The sequence below is a fragment of the Aquarana catesbeiana genome, linkage group LG02 (genome assembly GCF_042186555.1).
Source record: "Aquarana catesbeiana isolate 2022-GZ linkage group LG02, ASM4218655v1, whole genome shotgun sequence".
NCBI lineage: Eukaryota > Metazoa > Chordata > Amphibia > Anura > Ranidae > Aquarana > Aquarana catesbeiana.
Window position 1 is genome coordinate 769,386,084 of NC_133325.1, and position 22,085 is coordinate 769,408,168.

General features: G+C 45.1%; 1 protein-coding gene across 3 annotated transcripts in view; it reads right to left on the reverse strand.

Moving 5' to 3' along the window:
- Positions 1-22,085, reverse strand: part of ACP6 (acid phosphatase 6, lysophosphatidic) — a 96,077-nt gene that overhangs the window by 16,772 nt on the left and 57,220 nt on the right. For all 3 annotated transcript variants that reach the window (XM_073617295.1, XM_073617294.1, XM_073617296.1), the window contains exons 9-10: positions 15,610-15,705; positions 14,625-14,790 (exon numbers count right to left, since the gene is read on the reverse strand). In XM_073617295.1, the coding sequence (XP_073473396.1) occupies positions 14,625-14,790; positions 15,610-15,705 (262 nt within the window). The remainder of the gene's footprint in view (positions 1-14,624; positions 14,791-15,609; positions 15,706-22,085) is intronic.

Genomic DNA, 22,085 nt, shown 5'->3' on the forward strand with positions numbered 1-22,085 from the left:
TATGGACCTGGCATCAGAGTTCCCGGGGCTGCTGCGGATCATTCTTTCAACATACACCAGGACTTTGTCTGAGGATGAATACCTGGAGCTTAGGCAGCAAATTCGGGTGGAGCTCTGGATTGCAGCCCTCCGTCTTGCTGGTATAAAACAGGGCAAGTGCTTTCCAACCCAAGAGCAACGGGCCAGTGACCAACGGTCATTGCGGATGGCATTCCTGGGAGAGCAGCCCCAGGAGCAATGGGTGACTGAGTTGGACAGGTTGGTCCAGCAGGAGATAGAGCTGGACAATGGTTATCGGGCTCTGCAATGGCACGCAGAGGAGGGATATTTAGGGGAGACAACAGAATGCTCTCCGGAGGGATATGACTTTGGCGGCCCTGGATTGCTGTGGGAGAGCCTTACAGATCTTTTTATGTTTGGCGATGAAGGGGAACCTGACCTTGAGGACCTGAGAGACTATAGAGAGTCTATGCTCAGTCTTGCAGGGGTCTCAGAGCTCAAACCTGATCTGGACCATTTGCTAAGGAAGGAACAGCATCTGGAAAGGGCATACAGGAAACTGCTAGAACAAGTTCAGCAGCATGCCAGAGAATCGGCAGTGGAAAATCCGGAGATTGCCGTCCCCAAACCTGAAGTGCTGACAACAGGGCAGAGCTCTGCTAACCTCTGCCCAGAAATGATAGCATCTTCTGGGTTCCATGGACAGGAGATGGTGAACCTCTATCCCCAGACATCAGTTGCAGAGACATGGGATTTGATAGACTTTTCTGCTGAGGAAGAACAACCTGATGAGCCTCCAGCAGAAGAGCTGCTATCAGGGCCAAAGTTCACTGTGTTCTGCCCAGCACCAACAGTGGCTTCAGCCTTCCTGAGAGAAGAGGTAGTCGGCCTTTCTCCCACAACACTGACAGGGACATGTGATTTTCTGCCAGCAGCATCTATGGAGTTAAAACAAACTTCTCCAGCTGAAGATCTGGTAACTGAACAGAGGGTCCAAGACCTCTGTCCCACACTTTTACCAATTCCAGAGACTGGGGATTTAATAGACGTTTCTGTAGAGGAGGAACCACCTGGCAAACCCCCAGCAGAAGTGCTGGCAACCGGACAGAGGGTCCAAGACCTCTGCCCCACACCTGCAGCAATTGTGGAGGCTCAGGCTGAGAAGATGGCAATCACTTCCCAGCAGCAGATACAGGGGGAGAAGGGAGAGGAGGTGTGTGTTGTCCCTCCCCAACAGTTGGCCAGGGTGGAGGAAGCGGGCTTTCCTCCCCAGCAAAGATCCGTGTACCTGGGAGACAGTACCATCGACATGTAGTCCCAGCAGCCAGATGAGGGAATAGAAAAGGAAGCAGCTGGCTCCCTTTTCCAATGGCAACTACACAGTTTGGGAGTGGAGGAAGCCAGCCTCCTGCCCCAACGGTTAGCTGGAGCGGAGGATGCAGAGTCCTCAGCAGAAGTGCTGGCAACAGAGCAGAGTGCTACCAACCTCTTCCCAGCACCGGCAACAACTGTGGAGTTCTAGGGAGCCGGGGCAGTTGGCCCCTCTCTCCGACGACAAGCTGATGTAGTGGAGCTGCTACTCCCAGCTGAATCGCTGGCAACAGGGCAGAGCACCGCTGGCCTCTGCCTAGCACCTAGTGTCCCTCTACAGCTTCAAGAAGCAGGGGTGATTGGCCCCTCTGCCCAGCAGCAGACTGAGCCCAGGAATGTTAAAAACAATCCAGCTGAAGCCCTGGCAGCCAGACAGAGAGTAAATGACCTCTGCCCCACACCTACTGAGGTCAACTATTCCTTGCAGCCAAGAATGGAGATCATGCGGGAAGACTATGTGAGTTCACTCTGCCTGACCAACGTATGTCCAGACCAGGTGGAGGTCTGGGACCTTGTTAGTCAACCTTTGATGGGGGAGAAATGTGACAGACTCACCCGAGACAGAGGCTATTGGAGGGGACTGAACGCTAGCCTGTTGCCTTTTGATTATGGGCCCTGGATTTTCAATGGAACGGTGCTCTTTGTGGGGTGAATTGGAGGTCCGGTTTGAACTGTATTAATCGGACTCAGTCGTGTATATATGTATATTTTGTTGGTTGTTTGATTCTGTTGGGGACTCCTTGCTGTGGATTTGTGTCCCTGAAGAGGGAGGGGGAGTTCCTCCAGCAGCCCCCTGCTGATAAGACTGATTCATTCTGTTGGGACACATCCTGTGAGGAGATGCTGGTGTCATCAACCTGTGTTTATGTTAATTGAATGAGCTAATGACATTGTCCTCTATACAATGTAGGAGACGGGACGACTGCCATTGTGTTGATATAACTGTGTGAAGCTCGGTGACCACAAGTCTGGGCGAAAGGTCTGGTCTCAGTCACCTAGGCTGTATAAAGGATTAGATAATTAGCTCATGTTAATTAGGTTACGTTTGTATTGTTAGAGTAATCTTCTCCTGTGTATATAAGACTGTATTCTGGTTCTGAATAAAGTCAGTTCTTGGTAGCAACAAGCAAGTGTCGCCTTGTTTGTGCTCAGAGAGGTTGGGATATCTGTATACAGACTGGGAGGAAGTGGTATATGACGGAAGCACTCAAGCGGAGTGTGGGACGTTCCGTGACACCCTATATTACTGATCCACCACTGCTGCCTCTGTTCCTATCCTTCAACACCTTAATATGTGTTCAGGAATTTGCATAAAAGGAAAAAAAAAAACATACCGAAGGGAGAAAAAGAAGGAGAGACAGGCAAGAAACATTTTCTAGTGTATTATTAAAGAATTTACCTTTAAGGAGAAAAGGGCCGCCTCCAGTTGAGACTTCTCTCAGTTTGTGCATTGCTATACAGTGCTGTGAAAAAGTATTTGCCCCCTTCCTGATTTATTTTTCTTTTGCAAAATACAAAATGCAGTTTTTAAATTATGATTTAATTTATTAAGGGAAAAAGCTGTCCAAACCTGCCAGGCCCCATGTGAGAAAGTAGTTGCCCTCTAAACCTAGTAACTGGTTGTGTCACTGTTGGCGGCAACAACTGCACTCAAGTGTTTGCGATAACTGGCAATGAGTCTTTCAGATCGCGGTGGATGAATATGGCCCACTCTTCTTTGCAGAATTGTTTTAATTGAGCCACAGTGGAGGGTTTTCCCAACAGGAACGGCCTGTTTAAGGTTCATGCCACAGCATCTCAAATCGGATTTTGACTAGGCCACTCCAAAACTTTCATTTTGTTTTTTTTGAGCCATTCGGAGGTGGACTTGCTGGTGTGTTTCAGATCATTGCCCTGCTGCATAACCCAAGTGCACTTGAGCTCGAGGTCAGGAACTGATGGCCTTCAGGATTTTTTGGTAGCGCTCAGAATTCATGGTTCCATCAATTATGGGAAGTCATCCGGGTCCTAAAGCTGCAAAGCAGCCCCAGACCATCACACTACCGCCACCATGTCTGACTGTTGGTAGGATGTTCTTGTTATGAAATGCTGTTAGTTTTATGCCAGGTGTAACGAGACGCACACCTTCCGAAAAGTTCACCTTTTTGTCTCACCAGTCCACAGAATATTTGCCCCAAAGTCTTGGGGATAATCAAGATGTTTTTTGGAAAATGTGAGACGACCCTTTGTTTTCTTTTTGGTCAGCGGTGACTTTCGCCTTGGAACTCTCCCATGGACGCCATTTTTGCCCAGTCTCTTTCTTATTGTTGAATCATGAACACTTATCTTACCTGAGGCAAGTGAGGCCTGCAAATCTTTAGATGTTGTTCTGGGTTCTTTTAGGACCTCCTGGGTGAGTCGTCGTCATGCTCTTGGAGTAATTTTGGTCGGCCAGCCACTGGTGGGAAGGTTCACCACTGTTCCAAGTTTTCTCCATTTGTGAATAATGGATCTTACCATGGTACACTGGAGTCCCAAAGCCTTAAAAAATTTCTTTGTAACCCTTTCTAGACTGATACATGTCAATTACTTTGTTTCTCATCTGTTCTTGAATTTCTCTAGATCGCGGCATGATGTGTTGCTTTTTTAGATCTTTTAGTGTTCTTCACTTTGTCAGACAGCTTCTATTTAAGGGATTTCTTGATTCAACAGGTCTGGCAGTAATCAGCCCTGGGTGTGGTAAGTGAAATTTAACCTTGCTTTCCAAAAAATGAAATGAATCAATGTTCATTCATGATTTAGCAAGGGGAGGGGGCAATTACTTTTTCACATAGGGCCAGGCTGGTGACAGCTTTTTTTCCCTTAATAAATGTAATCATGATTTAAAAACGGCATTTTGTATTTATGTCGTGTAGAAAGATCTGGAGTGATACAGCGCTGTCATGTACTTCATCATTCCATTTATTTAATAAAGAAGATTTTATCTGCCTATCCCGGTGTGCGGCTGTCCAGATCTTTCTACACGACTACATTTGTACCAGCACCTGGGGCTCTCTTCTTTTCTTTGCTGTGGAGGAAGAGGGATTCCAGCTTGGCTTGTCCGGAGCGGTGGTAACTATTCCAATGCATTTTGTATTTACTCGGGATATCTTTGTGTAATATTACAATTTGTTTGATGATCCGAGTCATTTAAGTGTGACAAATTTGCACAAAAATAAAAATAAAAAAATCATGAAGGGGGCAAATAATTTTTCACAGCACTGTATATATGTTTATTGGTAAGGGATCAAACTTCTCAGAGGTGCCCTGACATAGCAGCGTGGCCATCAAACATACACTATATTACCAAAAGTATTGGGACGCCTGCCTTTACGCACACTTAAACTTCAATGGCATCCCAGTCTTAGTCCGTAGAGTTCAATATTGAGTTGGCCCACCCTTTTGAGCTATAACAGCTTCAACTCTTCTGGGAAGGCTGTCCACAAGGTTTAGGAGTGTGTCTATGGGAATGTTTGACCATTCTTCCAGAAGTGCATTTATGAGGTCAGTCAATGTATGGCTAGCATAGCTCTGATGCAAGCAATGGACTAAATCTAGGGAGGAATTATGCAAACATTAAAGAGGTTGTAAACTCAAAAAAACAAACAAAAAACCTACAAGACAAAGGCATAATGAGCTAGTATGCACCGCATACTAGCTCATTATAAAATACTTACCTTTGAGTGAAACCTCCGCAGCGGCACCCGCGCATCGCTGATATGGCTGCCATCTTCCCCCGGAGTTTCTTCCGGGTTCACGGGCTCTGGTGCTGTGATTGGCCGGAGCCATGATGATGTCATGCTGTTCACAGGACTTGGAAGGAATGGCACCCGTGGCCGTTTCGTCAGAGTGCATGCACCAGTGATGTCACTGGTTGCATGTAATGTAAATATCTCCTATATTTACACCACCTATAGGTAAGTCTTATTATAGCCTTACCTATAGGTAAATATCTGCAGAGGAATTTTACTTTCTATTTAAAATGCCTTGATGGGGGGGTGTCAGTCTGGAGGAGTGGGCATCCTGAATCAGACTGTATTTGCATGCAGACTGCCCTAAGTAGCTCTCGCATGTACAGTAAAACCTTGGATTGCGAGCATAATTCGTTCCAGAAACATGCTTGTAATTCAAAGCACTTGTATATCAAAGCAAATTAATTTCCCCATAAGAAATAATGGAAACTCAAATGATTCGTTCCACAACTATTTATTCACAAGTCCTTCAGTTTATAGTCCATATAAAAAGATTATAGCAATGTGACCAGCTTGTGTAACCATAAAATGTCCATCCACAAATGGAAGCTTCCACAAGGGGATTAGAAGCAAAATCCATCAGGAGCTCCAGAGTATAAAAGAGAAGAGAGCTGTTACATAGTAGGTGAGGTTGAAAAAAGACACAAGTCCATCAAGTCCAACCTATGTGTGTGATTCTGTGTCAGTATTACATTACATATCCCTGTATATTGCGGTCATTCAGGTGATTATCTAATAGTTTCTTGAAGCTATCAATGCTCCCCGCTGAGACCACCGCCTGTGGAAGGGAATTCCACATCCTTGCCGCTCTTACAGTAAAGAACCCTCTACGTAGTTTAAGGTTAAACCTCTTTTCTTCTAATTGTAATGAGTGGCCACGAGTCTTATTAACCACTTGCCGACCGCCTAACGTATATATACGTCGGCAGAATGGCACGGGCAGGCAGAATCACGTACCTGTACGTGATCTGCCTCCCGCGGGCGGGGGGTCCGATCGGACCCCCCCCCGGTGCCATCGGCGGTCGGCATCTGACTGGGAGCGTCGGGAGGCGAGGGGGAGACCATCCGATCGTGGCCCCCCCCTCGCGATCGCTCCCAGCCAATGGGAATCCTCCTCTGCCTGTGTATAGTTTCACACAGGCAGAGGATGTGATGTCATCTCTCCTCGGTCTGGCAGTTTCCGTCCAGCGCCGAGGAGAGAAGACATGTAAGTGCACAACACACAAACACACACAGTAGAACATGCCAGGCATACCTTACACCCCCGATCCCCCCCCGATCGCCCCCCGACCCCCCCCCCAATCACCCCCCCCCCCCCCGTCACAAACTGACATTAGCAGTATTTTTTTTTTTTTTTTTTTTCTGATTACTGCATAGTGTCAGTTTGTGACAGTTACAGTGTTAGGGCAGTGAGTGGTAGCCCCCTTTAGGTCTAGGATACCCCCCTAACCCCCCCTAATAAAGTTTTAACCCCTTGATCACCCCCTGTCACCAGTGTCACTAAGCGATCATTTTTCTGATCGCTGTATTAGTGTCGCTGGTGACGATAGTTAGAGACGTAAATATTTAGGTTCGCCGTCAGCGTTTTATAGCGTCAGGGACCCCCATATACTATCTAATAAAGGTTTTAACCCCTTGATTGCCCCCTAGTTAACCCTTTCACCACTGATCACCGTATAACTGTTACGAGTGACGCTGGTTAGTTTGTTTATTTTTTATAGTGTCAGGGCACCCGCCGTTTATTACCGAATAAAGGTTTAGCCCCCTGATCGCCCGGCGGTGATATGCGTCGCCCCAGGCAGCGTCAGATTAGCGCCAGTACCGCTAACACCCACGCACGCAGCATACGCCTCCCTTAGTGGTATAGTATCTGATCGGATCAATATCTGATCCAATCAGATCTATACTAGCGTCCCCAGCAGTTTAGGGTTCCCGAAAACGCAGTGTTAGCGGGATCAGCCCAGATACTCGCTAGCACCTGCGTTTTGCCCCTCTGCCCGGCCCACCCAAGTGCAGTATCGATCGATCACTGTCACTTACAAAACACTAAACGCATAACTGCAGCGTTCGCATAGTCAGGCCTGATCCCTGCGATCGCTAACAGTTTTTTTGGTAGCGTTTTGGTGAACTGGCAAGCACCAGCCCCAGGCAGCGTCAGATTAGCGCCAGTACCGCTAACACCCACGCACGCACCGTACACCTCCCTTAGTGGTATAGTATCTGATCGGATCAATATCTGATCTGATCAGATCTATACTAGCATCCCCAGCAGTTTAGGGTTCCCACAAACGCAGTGTTAGCGGGATCAGCCCAGATACCTGCTAGCACCTGCGTTTTGCCCCTCCGCCCGGCCCACCCAAGTGCAGTATCGATCGATCACTGACACTTACAAAACACTAAACACATAACTGCAGCGTTCGCAGAGTCAGGCCTGATCACTGCGATCGCTAACAGTTTTTCTGGTAGCGTTTTGGTGAACTGGCAAGCACCAGCCCCAGGCAGCGTCAGGTTAGCGCCAGTACCGCTAACACCCACGCACGCAGCATACGCCTCCCTTAGTGGTATAGTATCTGAACGGATCAATATCTGATCTGATCAGATCTATACTAGCGTCCCCAGCAGTTTAGGGTTCCCACAAACGCAGTGTTAGCGGGATCAGCCCAGATACCTGCTAGCACCTGCGTTTTGCCCCTCCGCCCGGCCCAGCCCAGCCCACCCAAGTGCAGTATCGATCGATCACTGTCACTTACAAAACACTAAACGCATAACTGCAGCGTTCGCAGAGTCAGGCCTGATCCTTGCGATCGCTAACAGTTTTTTTGGTAGCGTTTTGGTGAACTGGCAAGCACCAGCGGCCTAGTACACCCCGGTCGTAGTCAAACCAGCACTGCAGTAACACTTGGTGACGTGGCGAGTCCCATAAGTGCAGTTCAAGCTGGTGAGGTGGCAAGCACAAGTAGTGTCCCGCTGCCACCAAGAAGACGAACACAGGCCCGTCGTGCCCATAATGCCCTTCCTGCTGCATTCGCCAATCCTAATTGGGAACCCACCGCTTCTGCGGCGCCCGTACTTCCCCCATTCACATCCCCAACCAAATGCAGTCGGCTGCATGAGAGGCATTTTCTTTATGTCCTCCCGAGTACCCCTACCCAACGAACCCCCCCCCAAAAAAGATGTCGTGTCTGCAGCAAGCGCGGATATAGGCGTGACACCCACTATTATTGTCCCTCCTGTCCTGACAATCCTGGTCTTTGCATTGGTGAATATTTTGAACGCTACCATGCACTAGTTGAGTATTAGCGTAGGGTACAGCATTGCACAGACTAGGCACACTTTCACAGGGTCTCCCAAGATGCCATCGCATTTTGAGAGACCCGAACCTGGAACCGGTTACAGTTATAAAAGTTAGTTACAAAAAAAAGTGTAAAAAAAAAAAAAAACACATACAAAAATATAAAATAAAAAAAAAATAGTTGTCGTTTTATTGTTCTTTCTCTCTCTATTCTCTCTCTCTATTGTTCTGTTCTTTTTTACTGTATTCTATTCTGCAATGTTTTATTGTTATTATGTTTTATCATGTTTGCTTTTCAGGTATGCAATTTTTTATACCTTACCGTTTACTGTGCTTTATTGTTAACCATTTTTTTGTCTTCAGGTACGCCATTCACGACTTTGAGTGGTTATACCAGAATGATGCCTGCAGGTTTAGGTATCATCTTGGTATCATTCTTTTCAGCCAGCGGTCGGCTTTCATGTAAAAGCAATCCTAGCGGCTAATTAGCCTCTAGACTGCTTTTACAAGCAGTGGGAGGGAATGCCCCTCCCCCCCCAACGTCTTCCGTGTTTTTCTCTGGCTCTCCTGTCTCAACAGGGAACCTGAAAATGCAGCCGGTGATTCAGCCAGCTGACCATAGAGCTGATCAGAGACCAGAGTGGCTCCAAACATCTCTATGGCCTAAGAAACCGGAAGCTACGAGCATTTTATGACTTAGATTTCGCCGGATGTAAACAGCGCCATTGGGAAATTGGGAAAGCATTTTATCACACCGATCTTGGTGTGGTCAGATGCTTTGAGGGCAGAGGAGAAATCTAGGGTCTAATAGACCCCAATTTTTGCAAAAAAGAGTACCTGTCACTACCTATTGCTATGATAGGGGATATTTACATTCCCTGAGATAACAATAAAAATGATTAAAAAAAAAAAAAAAATGAAAGGAACAGTTTAAAAATAAGATAAAAAAATAATAATAATAAAGAAAAAAAAAAAAAAAAAAAAAAAGCACCCCTGTCCCCCCTGCTCTCGCGCTAAGGCGAACGCAAGCGTCGGTCTGGCGTCAAATGTAAACAGCAATTGCACCATGCATGTGAGGTATCGCCGCGAAGGTCAGATCGAGGGCAGTAAGTTTAGCAGTAGACCTCCTCTGTAAATCTAAAGTGGTAACCTGTAAAGGCTTTTAAAGGCTTTTAAAAATGTATTTAGTTTGTCGCCACTGCACGTTTGTGCGCAATTTTAAAGCATGTCATGTTTGGTATCCATGTACTCGGCCTAAGATCATCTTTTTTATTTCATCAAACATTTGGGCAATATAGTGTGTTTTAGTGCATTAAAATGTAAAAAAGTGTGTTTTTTCCCCAAAAAATGCGTTTGAAAAATCGCTGCGCAAATACTGTGTGAAAAAAAAAAATGAAACACCCACCATTTTAATCTGTAGGGCATTTGCTTTAAAAAAAATATATAATGTTTGGGGGTTCAAAGTAATTTTCTTGCAAAAAAAAATTATTTTTTTATGTAAACAATGAGTGTCAGAAAGGGCTTTGTCTTCAGGTGGTTAGAAGAGTGCGTGATGTGTGACATAAGCTTCTAAATGTTGTGCATAAAATGCCAGGACAGTTCAAAACCCCCCCCAAATGACCCCATTTTGGAAAGTAGACACCCCAAGCTATTTGCTGAGAGTCATGTTGAGTCCATGGAATAATTTATATTGTGACACAAGTTGCGGGAAAGAGACAATTTTTTATTTTTTTTATTTTTTTTTGCGCAAAGTTGTCACTAAATGATATATTGCTCAAACATGCCATGGGAATATGTGAAATTACACCCCAAAATACATTCTGCTGCTTCTCCTGAGTACGGGGATACCACATGTGTGGGACTTTTTGGGAGCCTAGCCGCGTACGGGACCCCGAAAACCAAGCACCGCCTTCAGGCTTTCTTAGGCCGTAAATTTTTGATTTCACTCTTCACTGCCTATCACAGTTTCGGAGGCCATGGAATGCCCAGGTGGCAAAAAAACCCCCCAAATGACCCCATTTTGGAAAGTAGACACCCCAAGCTATTTGATGAGAGGTATAGTGAGTATTTTGCAGACCTCACTTTTTGTCACAAAGTTTTGAAAATTGAAAAAAGAAAAAAAAAAATTTTTTTTCTCGTCTTTCTTTATTTTCAAAAACAAATGAGAGCTGCAAAATACTCACCATGCCTCTCAGCAAATAGCTTGGGGTGTCTACTTTCCAAAATGGGGTCATTTGGGGGGGGTTTGTGCCACCTGGGCATTCCATGGCCTCCGAAACTGTGATAGGCAGTGAGGAGTAAAATCAAAAATGTACGCCCTTAGAAATCCTGAAGGCAGTGATTGGTTTTCGGGGTCCCGTACGCGGCTAGGCTCCCAAAAAGTCCCACACATGTGGTATCCCCATACTCGGGAGAAGCAGCTAAATGTATTTTGGGGTGCAATTCCACATATGCCCATGGCCTGTGTGAGCAATATATCATTTAGTGACAACTTTGTGCAAAAAAAAAAAAAAAAAAAAAAAATTTGTCACTTTCCCGCAACTTGTGTCAAAATATAAAACATTCCATGGACTCAACATGCCTCAAAGCAAATAGCTTGGGGTGTCTACTTTCCAAAATGGGGTCATTTGGGGGGGTTTTATGTCATCTGGGCATTTTATGGCCTTCAAAACTGTGATAGGTAGTGAGGAGTAAAATCAAAAATGTACGCCCTTAGAAATCCTGAAGGCAGTGATTGGTTTTCGGGGCCCCGTACGCGGCTAGGCTCCCAAAAAGTCTCACACATGTGGTATCCCCATACTCAGGAGAAGCAGCTAAATGTATTTTGGGGTGCAATTCCACATATGCCCATGGCCTGTGTGAGCAATATATCATTTAGTGACAAATTTTTGTAATTTTTTTTTTTTTTTTTTTTTTTTGTCATTGTTCAATCACTTGGGACAAAAAAAATGAATATTCAATGGGCTCAACATGCCTCTCAGCAAATTCCTTGGGGTGTCTACTTTCCAAAATGGGGTCATTTGTGGGGGTTTTGTACTGCCCTGCCATTTTAGCACCTCAAGAAACGACATAGGCAGTCATAAATTAAAGGCTGTGTAAATTCCAGAAAATGTACCCTAGTTTGTAGACGCTATAACTTTTGCGCAAACCAATAAATATACACTTATTGACATTTTTTTTACCAAAGACATGTGGCCGAATACATTTTGGCCTAGATGTATGACTAAAATTGAGTTTATTGGATTTTTTTTATAACAAAAAGTAGAAAATATCATTTTTTTTCAAAATTTTCGGTCTTTTTCCGTGTATAGCGCAAAAAATAAAAACGGCAGAGGTGATCAAATACTATCAAAAGAAAGCTCTATTTGTGGGAAGAAAAGGACGCAAATTTCGTTTGGGTACAGCATTGCATGACCGCGCAATTAGCAGTTAAAGCGACGCAGTGCCGAATTGTAAAAAGTGCTCTGGTCAGGAAGGGGGTAAAACCTTCCGGGGCTGAAGTGGTTAAACTCTCTTCTGCGAAAAAGTTTTATCCCTATTGTGGGGTCACCAGTACAGTATTTGTAAATTGAAATCATATCCCCTCTCAAGCGTCTCTTCTCCAGAGAGAATAAGTTCAGTGTTCGCAACCTTTCCTCATAACTAAGATCCTCCAGACCCTTTATTAGCTTTGTTGCCCTTCTTTGTACTCGCTCCATTTCCAGTACGTCCCTCCTGAGGACTGGTGCCCAGAACTGGACAGCATACTCCAGGTGCGGCCGGACCAGAGTCTTGTAGAGCGGGAGAATTATCGTTTTATCTCTGCAGTTGATCCCCCTTTTAAATCATGCCAATATTCTGTTTGCTTTATTAGCAGCAGCTTGGCATTGCATGTCATTGCTGAGCCTATCATCTACTAGGACCCCCAGGTCCTTTTCCATCCTAGATTCCCCCAGAGGTTCTCCCCCCAGTGTATAGATTGCATTCATATTTTTGCCACCCAAATGCATTATTTTACATTTTTCTACATTGAACCTCTAAGTGTAGCAAGATGGTGCTAAATGTTGTACCTTCATTAAATGTAACCATATTGCTACACTTAGAGGCACCTCTCTTCTCTTTTATACTCAGTTGTGTCTTGACGCTACTTGTATATCAAGACATCGCTTGTATATCAAGTCAAAATTTTATTTTAAATGTTGCTTGTCTTGCAAAACGCTCTTAAACCAAGTTACTTTCATACCAAGGTTTTACTGTAATGCAAAAGAACTGAAATCCAGTCAATGAAATGCATTCAATGATGCTGGATATCCTCCAGCCAGAAAATGAGGCATGCTCCCTCTGACTTGCTACAGCTCCTAATGCACACTATGAAACGCTCACAGTGTGCGGGGAACTCAGAGTAAGCAATTTCTGTACAGGAGGATCCTATACAAGTGTGTAAGACTGAAGGGAAAGCTGGAGTTCAGCTTTAAGGAACATATGTGCACCTCGAACAGCCTGGATAAATAAACGGTTCCAGAGCAATCACAAAGTCTTAACTAACCATTAACCTCCTGCGATTATCGCTGCGGCTGCCGGCAGATTAATCTGTCGGCACTTAGCGAGCACACCTTCTCATGTGTACATGAAATGACTTTGGGATCCCATAATGAGTACTGGAGTCGGTTTTATGCCTTGCGTTTGCAGGATTGTAAGCAATCCCGCGGTCAGTCTTGGGAGATCTGGGTAGTGATTAAACACAGAACATCTCTTCTTTGCATCTCTCATTATTGATTCTTACATTGAATTAAACAGTCTGCCCTTCCCTGTGGCTTATTAGGACTCGTTGTACTGTTCCGCCTATAAATAAAGTCAGCGCAGCTTCCCAGTGACCGCCGGGCCTCTACTGACTGCACTGCATTATGGCCAGACATCCAGATCATTTACAGCAAATGAAGCAAGTTTACAAGTACACTTTCATCCTTTGACTACATTTTCCTATTCATTCTTTTAGAGTTCTTCTGCCATCCTAAATGCTCCTGTTTTAGTATGTTCTTCTGTTGCAGGGGTAGGCAACCTCCCACTGTTTTTAAACTACAAGTCCCATGAGACATTGCAAGACCCTAACAATCACAGGCATGACTCATAGAGGCAGAGGCATGATGGGATTTGTAGTTTCACCACAGCTGGAGGGCCGAGGTTGCCTACCCCTGTTCTATTTCCTTATATCCTCTGCATATGTACTGTACATATACTTAGATATGGTGATCGATCAAAGAGGGAATCCCAGAACATCACTTTATATGTGCAGGGGCTCTGTGCTGGTCCGCGGCCCGGGGGGTTGGGTACCCCTGCCTTATGCCGCGTACACACGGTCGGACTTTACGGCAGACTTTGCTCGGCGGACTTTGACATACTTTATGATCGACTTTCTGAATGAACGGACTTGCCTACACACAATCCCCCAAAGTCTGTCGAATTCGTACGTGATGACGTACCACCGGACTAAAATAAGGAAGTTCATAGCCAGTAGCCAATAGCTGCCCTAGCGTGGCTTTTTGTCCGTCGAACTAGCATACAGACGAGCGGACTTTTCGACCGGACTAGAGTTCGACGGATAGATTTAAAACATGTTTTAAATCTAAGTCCGTCCAATTTTTGAGCAAACAAAGTCCGCTGGAGCCCACACACGATCGAATTGTCTGACGAAATCCTGTCCGCCGGGCAAAGTCTGCCGTAAAGTCCGCTCGTGTGTACGCGGCATTAGAGTATTTATTATGCTGCACTTCCTGCTTTTCAGCCTAGGCCAGGCCCCCCTGGCTTCTGGGATTGCTATGTCACAGCTATCCCTGGAGGCAGTGTACTGTACATCGACACAAAACGTCACCGGCAAATAAAGTGCTCATATATGAGCATTGTGAGCATGTGCATATGGGACCTGGAAAAACTGGCGGCTCATCTGCACAAGTGCTGGGACTTGCAGGATGGTGGCGCAGAAGAGGGATGGGGGGGAGGGAATGGCTACAGCAGTGAAGTTCTGCTGTAAGTGAAAGTATATAATATGTGAAATAAACCAAAAGAGAGGAGAGAGAAAAGAGCGACAGGAAGGAAGGAGATAAATCACACCTGTAGCTGCAATATTTAGAAGAGTCACTCTATTAGTCTCTTCTCTACACTTGAGAGAGAGGGGAGAGAAGAGTGTCGTGGAAAGAAGAGAGTCCATAGCCTACCTGCCCATTGTAGTTGAGTCGGGCAAACCACGCCTTGGATGATCGGTGCTGGTAGAGCTCCAATGTCAGATCGGCAGCGTATGGGGGCCACTTCTGGTCAAAGATCCCCAGAGCCATAAGGAGGGGAATTATAGTCACATCATGAGCAGCATAAAGGAAAAGCTTCCTGCAAAGGGGGAAAAAAAAAAAAAAAAAAAAAAAAAAAAGATATCCTTTAAAGAGCACCTGTCCTGAATGGCAGCAATCAGTTGTATTTTATTAAAATGTTTTCTAAGCTAGCAACAGACTGACAGACCCTTTTTCATTGCCCACCTTTATAGCACAAATGTAACTCACTTTTATTTATCTGATTAGCCATGATGTAAGCTGAACAGCATCCTAGGGCTTGTTATTTAAAATGTATCTAAACCCAAGAAGAAAAATGTAACATATTGCAGTTACCGCTCCGTACATGTAGTGGCTGCAATTATGTTTTTTGCTTCCCTTAATACTAACCTGGTGATCCTGCCAGTAACACACTTCATTTCCTAGGGTGACAACGCTCATCGCGCATCATTGTATGTATGCAGGAGTAGCATTGTCATTTAAGGACAGGAAGTGTGCTAGAATTTCAGAACATCTCCCCCTCTCTATAACATGAGGAAAGGGGAGCACAGGATGTTGGGAGCTCACTGGATTTCTGGCTGGATCAACATGGGGGAATGTGCATGTATGGAGAGATGTACTGAGTGTTATTTTGCGGAGACGTATACATAGGAGTAACAAATTAGAATTGGAGCTGAAAATAAGTAGCGACTATTTTGTTATCTACACATCCTTTGCTAGGTGTATGAATATCAATGTTAACTCCAAAGGCTAAGGCAGCCAATCGCAAATCAGTAAGGACAAGTTAGGATCGCTGCACTAGAAAATGTTTTTCAAAAAGGACAACTTGTACCAGTTTTAAGTTACATACAGACATTGCTGGTTAAATATCAATCTGTACCTGGAAGGTGTAGCAGGAGGCGTATTCCTTGTTACAGCCAGCATGTTCCTCTGCAGGGTGTACAGGAACGGCCCCACCATCAGCTTCAAGATTTCCCTATGATAGAAAACAAATGTCATCATTTTTCACAACCAACCAATTTGGAGGCAAGTGAAAAAAAAAAAAAAAAAAAAAAAAAAAAAAAAAAAAGAAGGAGGCGAAATGTCAGGTTATAGGATGGAAAATTCCTTAAAGTGTTAGTTTACCCTCCTATCATTTTCAGCCAAGGAAGCTGCCATCTTTGCCTCTGTGTAATCTACAACTGCCATGATGCTGCACATGTGATCAGTTTAGACACCAGCAATTGGATGGTTTGACAGTTTGGTTGAGATCACAACCAATGGGAGTGTTACATTTCCGGCACGTGCCAGAAATGAAACCGTTTTATGGATGGGTTTGCTTTCAGTCTATACACTGTTATAACTGTTGGGGGTTGTGCTTCTGTAACATCCCGACATACATCTGATCAACACCCACCAACAGCTCCGAGGTCTTGGAAACATCCTTTGAATCAGATTTGATCAGAACTAAGCGTTTAAAGGATAAATTCACCTTTTCGTAACATGTTACATACAATGCATCCAGAAAGTATTCACAGCGCTTCACTTTTTTCCACATTTTGTTATTTTACAGTGTTATATCAAAATGGATTAAATTCATTATTTTCCTCAAAATTCTACAAACAATATCCCATAATGACAACGTGAAAGAAGTTTGTTTGAAATCTTTGCAAATTTACTAAAAATAAAAAAACAAAAAAAATCCCATGTACATAAGTATTCACATCCTTTGCCATGGCACTCAGAATTGAGCTCAGGTGCCTCCTGTTTCCACTGATCATTATTGAGATGTTTCTACAACTTGATTGGAGTCCACCTGTGGACATGATTTGGAAAGGCACACACCTGTCTATATAAAGTCCCACAGGTAACAGTGCATGTCAGACCACAAACCAAGCCATACTATCCAAGGAATTGTCTGTAGACCTCCGAGACAGGATTGTATTGAGGCACAGATCTGGGGGAGAATGCTGCAGAAAAATTTCTGCAGCATTGAAGATCCCAATGACCACAGCGGCCTCCATCATCCATAAAAAGGAAGAAGTTTGGAACCCCAAGGACTCTGCCTAAAGCGGACTGCCTGGCCAAACTGAGCGATGGGGGGGGAGAAGGGCCTTAGTCAGGGAGGTGACCAAGAACACAATAGTCACTCTAAGCATTTCTCTGTGGAGACAGACAACCATCTTTGCAGCACACCACCAATCAGGTCTGTATGGTAGAGTGGCCAGACAGAAGCCACTCCTCAGTATAAGGGCACATGACAGTCCACCTGGAGTTTGCCAAAAGGCACCTGAATGACTCTCAGACCATGAGAAACAAAATTCTCTGGTCTGATAAAACAAGGATTGAACTCTTTGGCCTGAATGGCAAGCGACATGTCTGGAGGAAACCAGGAACAGCTTATCACCTGGCCAATACCATCCCTACAGTGAAGCATGGTGGTGGCAGCATCATGCTGTGGGGATATTTTTCAGCGGCAGGAACTGGGGGACTAGTCAGGATTGAGGGAAAGATGAATGTAGCAATGTACAGAGACATCCTTGATGAAAACCTGCTGCAGAGCGATCTGGACCTCAGACTGGGGCGAAGGTTCATCTTCCAACAGAACAATGACCCCAAGCACACAGCCAAGATAACAAAGGAGTGGCTACAGGACAACTCTGGGCTCTGGCTGGACCACTCAAGGACGTTCACAGACTTGAACCCGACTGAACATCTCTGGAGAGATCTGAAAATGGCTGTGCACTGACACTCCCCATCCAAGCTGATGGAGCTTGAGAGGTCCTGCAAAGAAGAATGGGAGAAACTGCCCAAAAAAATCTGTGCCAAGCTTGTAGCATCATACTCAAAAAGACTTGAGGTTGTAATTGATGCCAAATGTGCCTCAACAAAGTACTGAGCAAAGGCTGTGAATACTTATGTACATGGGATTTTTTTTGTTTTGTATTTTTAATAAATTTGCAAGGATTTCAAACAAAGTTCTTTCACGTCATTAGGCCCCTTTCACACTTGTGCGACTTGTCCTGCGACTTGGGACTGCAAAGTCTCATGACAAGTCATACCCCATGATTTCCAATGAGTACCATTCATATCTGTGTGACTTCAAGTCGCACCAGCTTCAAAGTAGTCCCTGCACTACTTTGGTCAGACTTTGAAGGGAGTTGAGCTCCATAGACCTCAAGTTTACACAGGCATGTCCTGAAATTGCGGCAAAATCGCAAGACTTTCAAGTCACGGCAGTGTGAAAGGGGCCTTATGGGGTATTGTTTTGTAGAATTTTGAGGAAAATAATGAATTCAATCCATTTTGGAATAAGGCTGTAACATAATAAAATGTGGAAAAAGTGAAGCGCTGTGAATACTTTCTGAATGCACTGCGTTACCCCCATATTCAGGATGTAACATGTTACGAACGGACCGCCCCCCGCTGTGACAGCTAGTGGGGGATTAAAAAAAAAGAAAAAAGTGTCCGAGCAGGACTCCGCCTGCCAGGCTGCGTCACTCATTCATAGTGACCTGTGAATGGAAAACTACAATGTCCAGTGTCCTTTGTGGTTGTCGGCTTTTAGTTTTCAATGAACTATCACGGCGCTTTGGTAGTTCTTTCTTCCTTCCGGTCATATTGTGTCTACTTTAAGGGCACACAGATACACTGGCAGATCTGCTGGAGAATTGCATGGCACCAGCGATCTGCTGATCTCTGGTGCAATGCTTTACAGGCTCCAAATAAATGAACAAATAAATGCACATTTTTCACCTGCAAAAAAAATAAATAAATTTAAAAAAAAAAATGTGCATTTATTATTTTTTTCTAAATTTAACTTATCCTTCAAAGTGGTTCTAAAGGCAGAAGTTTTTTTTTACCTTAATGCATTCTCTGCATTAAGAGGTAAAAAAAAAAAACTTCTGCATGCAGCTCCCCCCACAGGCCCCCCCATTTACTTACCTGAGCTTTAATGTTGATCTACAAGAGCAGCGGCTCTCATTTTTCTCCCTCCTCATTGGCTCAGGCACAGCAGAGGGAGCCATTGGCTCCTGCTGCTGTCAATCACAGCCAGTGAGGAAGGATGAGGGCGCAATACCACTCTATCCTTGTGTATAATCAAATAAGGCTCTTTACAGGAAAGAGCTGCCAATTCTGATACTCTTCTAGCAGAAGAGATGGCTACCAGAAAAATTAACTTTCTTGTCAACAAGACCAAAGGAATTTGACGTATTGGTTCAAAAGGCTGTTTCTGTAACACAGACAGAACCAAGTTCAAGTCCCAGGGGTTTAGGGGCGCTTTAACCGGAGGATTAAGACACGTCACCCCCTGCATAAAGTTTCGGACCAAAGAATGCGAAGCGAGTGGTCGTTGAAACAATACTGATAAGGCCGAGACTTGGCCCTTGATGGTACTCAAGGCCAACTTCATCTCCAATCCTAATTGTAGAAAATCAAGAATTCTACCTATCACATACTTTCTGGGATGCCAACCCCTGGATTCACACCAGGATACATAAGCTTTCCAGACTCTCTGATAAATTACTCTGGAAGCCGGCTTCCTTGCATTGATCAAGGTAGATATCACAGGACCTGAAAGCCCACGATTCTTCAGAATGTGGGTTTCAATAGCCAAACCGTCAAATTTTGCGTTTGTAAGGCAGGATGGAACACTGGACCTTGAGATAACAGGTCTGGGCATAATGGTAGGGTCCACGGGGAACCCACCATCATCCTTACTATTTCTGCATACCAGGTCCTCCTGGGCCAAGCGGGGGCCACCAGAAGTACCGACTTCCTTTGCTGCCTGATCCTGCGAAGGAGTCGTGGCAATAGCAGAATAGGCGGGAATGCATAAATCAGTGAGAACCGATGCCACGGAATCACCAACGCATCTGTCCCGCATGCAAGAGGATCCTTTGTCCTTGTCACAAATCTGTCTATCTTTTTGTTGAATCGGGATGCAAAGAGGTCTACATCCGGAAACCCCCATCTTTGGCATATGGCCCAAAAGACGTCGGGATGCAGAGACCATTCCCCTGAAAGTAACTGCTGGCAACTTAAATAGTCCGCTTGCCAGTTCTCTATCCCTGGAATGAAGACTGCCGATATGCATGGCACTTGCTTCTCTGCCCAGACTAAGATCTGGTTCACCTCTCTTTGAGCAGCTCAGCTCCTGGTGCCTCCCTGATGATTGATATAAGCCACTGCTGTGGCACTGTCGGACTGGAGTCCAGGCCTTTAGGGCTAGATATACCGCACGAATCTCCAGAACGTTGATGGGTAAGGTTCTCTCGTTTTTGGACCACACCCCTTTCGACAGACTGGCATCTGTTACCACCCTCCAGGTCACCGGTAGAAAGGATTTCCCCTTCTGTAGGTTTTCGGGTATTAACCACCAATTGAGGCTCTGACGCACCGCATGAGACAGGTGCATCGGAAAGTCTAATGCCTGAACCTTCTTGTTCTAGGCCGACAGGATACTGTGTTGCAACAGTCTTGAATGAAACTAAGCATAGGGAACTGCTTCGAATGAAGACACCATCTTTCCTAGCAGCCTCATACAAAGGCGGACAGAAGGACCCTTCTTGGTCCTAACTACCAGAATCAGCTCCTTTAAAAGCAGTGATCTTTCCCTGAGGTAGAAATACTTTCTCCTGGCTTGTATCTATGATCAAACCCAAATACTCCAGTCTTCTTACTGGTTTTAGGAAAGATTTTTCTAGGTTGAGAATCCAACCTAAGCGTTCCAGATACTTGACTGTGGTCCTCAAGTTCCCGTTCAAAGAGGCTACCGACCGGTCTCTCAAGAGCAGGTCGTCTAGGTATGCTATGACAGTTATACCTTGAGCCCTTAATCTGGCCAGAGGAGGAGCCAAGATCTTTGTGAACACTCGAGGTGCAGTGGCTATCCCGAAAAGCAGAGCCACAAACTGGAAATGACGCCCTCCTCTCTCGAAGCGTAAAAACTTCTGATGAGCAGGAAAAATTGGCACATGCAGATATGCATCTCTGATGTCTGCTGCTTTTGTACGCTTCTGCTGTTATGTTTTGTGTTTCTTCATGATTCAGCTTTTTAAATAAAGCATTCATCATTATACCGGTGTGCGGCTTCCAGCTTTCCTCGATTTGCCTGCCTCATCTCTGATGTCTATCGATGCCAGAAATTCTCCTCCCTGCAGGATGGAGACTACTGTCCGAATTGATTCCATGCGGAAGGACTGAATCCTTAGAAATCAATTCAGATCCCTTAGATCCAGAATGGGTCTGACATCCCCATTTGGTTTTTGGACCGTAAAAAGGTTGGAATAAAAGCCCAATCCTTGATCCTTCGTGGGAACCACTATAATGACCTCTTGCGACAAAAGTCGCTCTAGCGCTAGAAGGAGCGACTGCTTCTTCTCTGGATCTCTGGGGACACTTGATCTGAGGAAACGAGGAGAGGGAAATTCTTGGAACTCCAGCTTGTACCCTAAGGTTACCATGGAGATTACCCATCTGTCCTGGAAGTCCTCCTGCCAGAGCTTTGAGAACTGTAGCAGTCTTCCCCCACTCGAGCGAGCGGGGGCGCCCGTTCATAAAAGAGGCCTTAATGTCTTGTCTAGTAGACTTCTTCCCCCAGGACTTCTTTTGTCCCTGGGGTTGACTCTTGTTTCTTGACCCAGACGGAGGCGGCCGTCGTGACTGCCTGGAGGCTTATGCCCCTGGCGCTGGGGAAAGAGTCCGTTTGAAAGAGGGACGCTTACTCTTTTTCTTAACAGGTAAGAGAGTGCTTTTCCCACAAGAGATCCTTTGGATATATTTATCCAAGTCTTCTCCAAACAACCTTGCACCATGAAATGGAAACCCAGCCAGAAGCTTCTTACATGGTGCTTCAGCTGACCAATTTCTCAACCATAAAAGATTCTACGTATATGCACCAACCCCAGTGAAAGACGGGAGGTTTGGATGATAGAATCTCTGATGGTGTAACAACAAAACAAGGCCGCTGGAAGGTTAGCCAACCCCTGGGCCTGCTGTTCAGGTAGAACTTTGATGACCTGTTTAACATGGTCTCTTAAGTATTGAGAGACTCCAATCGCTGCTACTGCAGGTTGAGCCACTGAACCTGCTAAGGAGAAAACATCCTTCAACAGGGATTCCATCTTTTTATCCACAGGATCCCTGAGCATCTGCGCATTGTCTACAGGACAAGTCAGATTCTTATTTTTGGAGGAGATGGCGGCGTCAACAGCCGGTATTCCCCACATTTTTATAAACTTTTCTTCCATAGCATAAAGTGTTGAAAACTTTTTCGGTGGAAAAAAACGTTTATCTGGGTGATCCCACTCAGAATAAAGGAGCTTTTCAAGTAAACTATGAACAGGAAAAGCATGTGCTGTTTGAGGAGGTTTC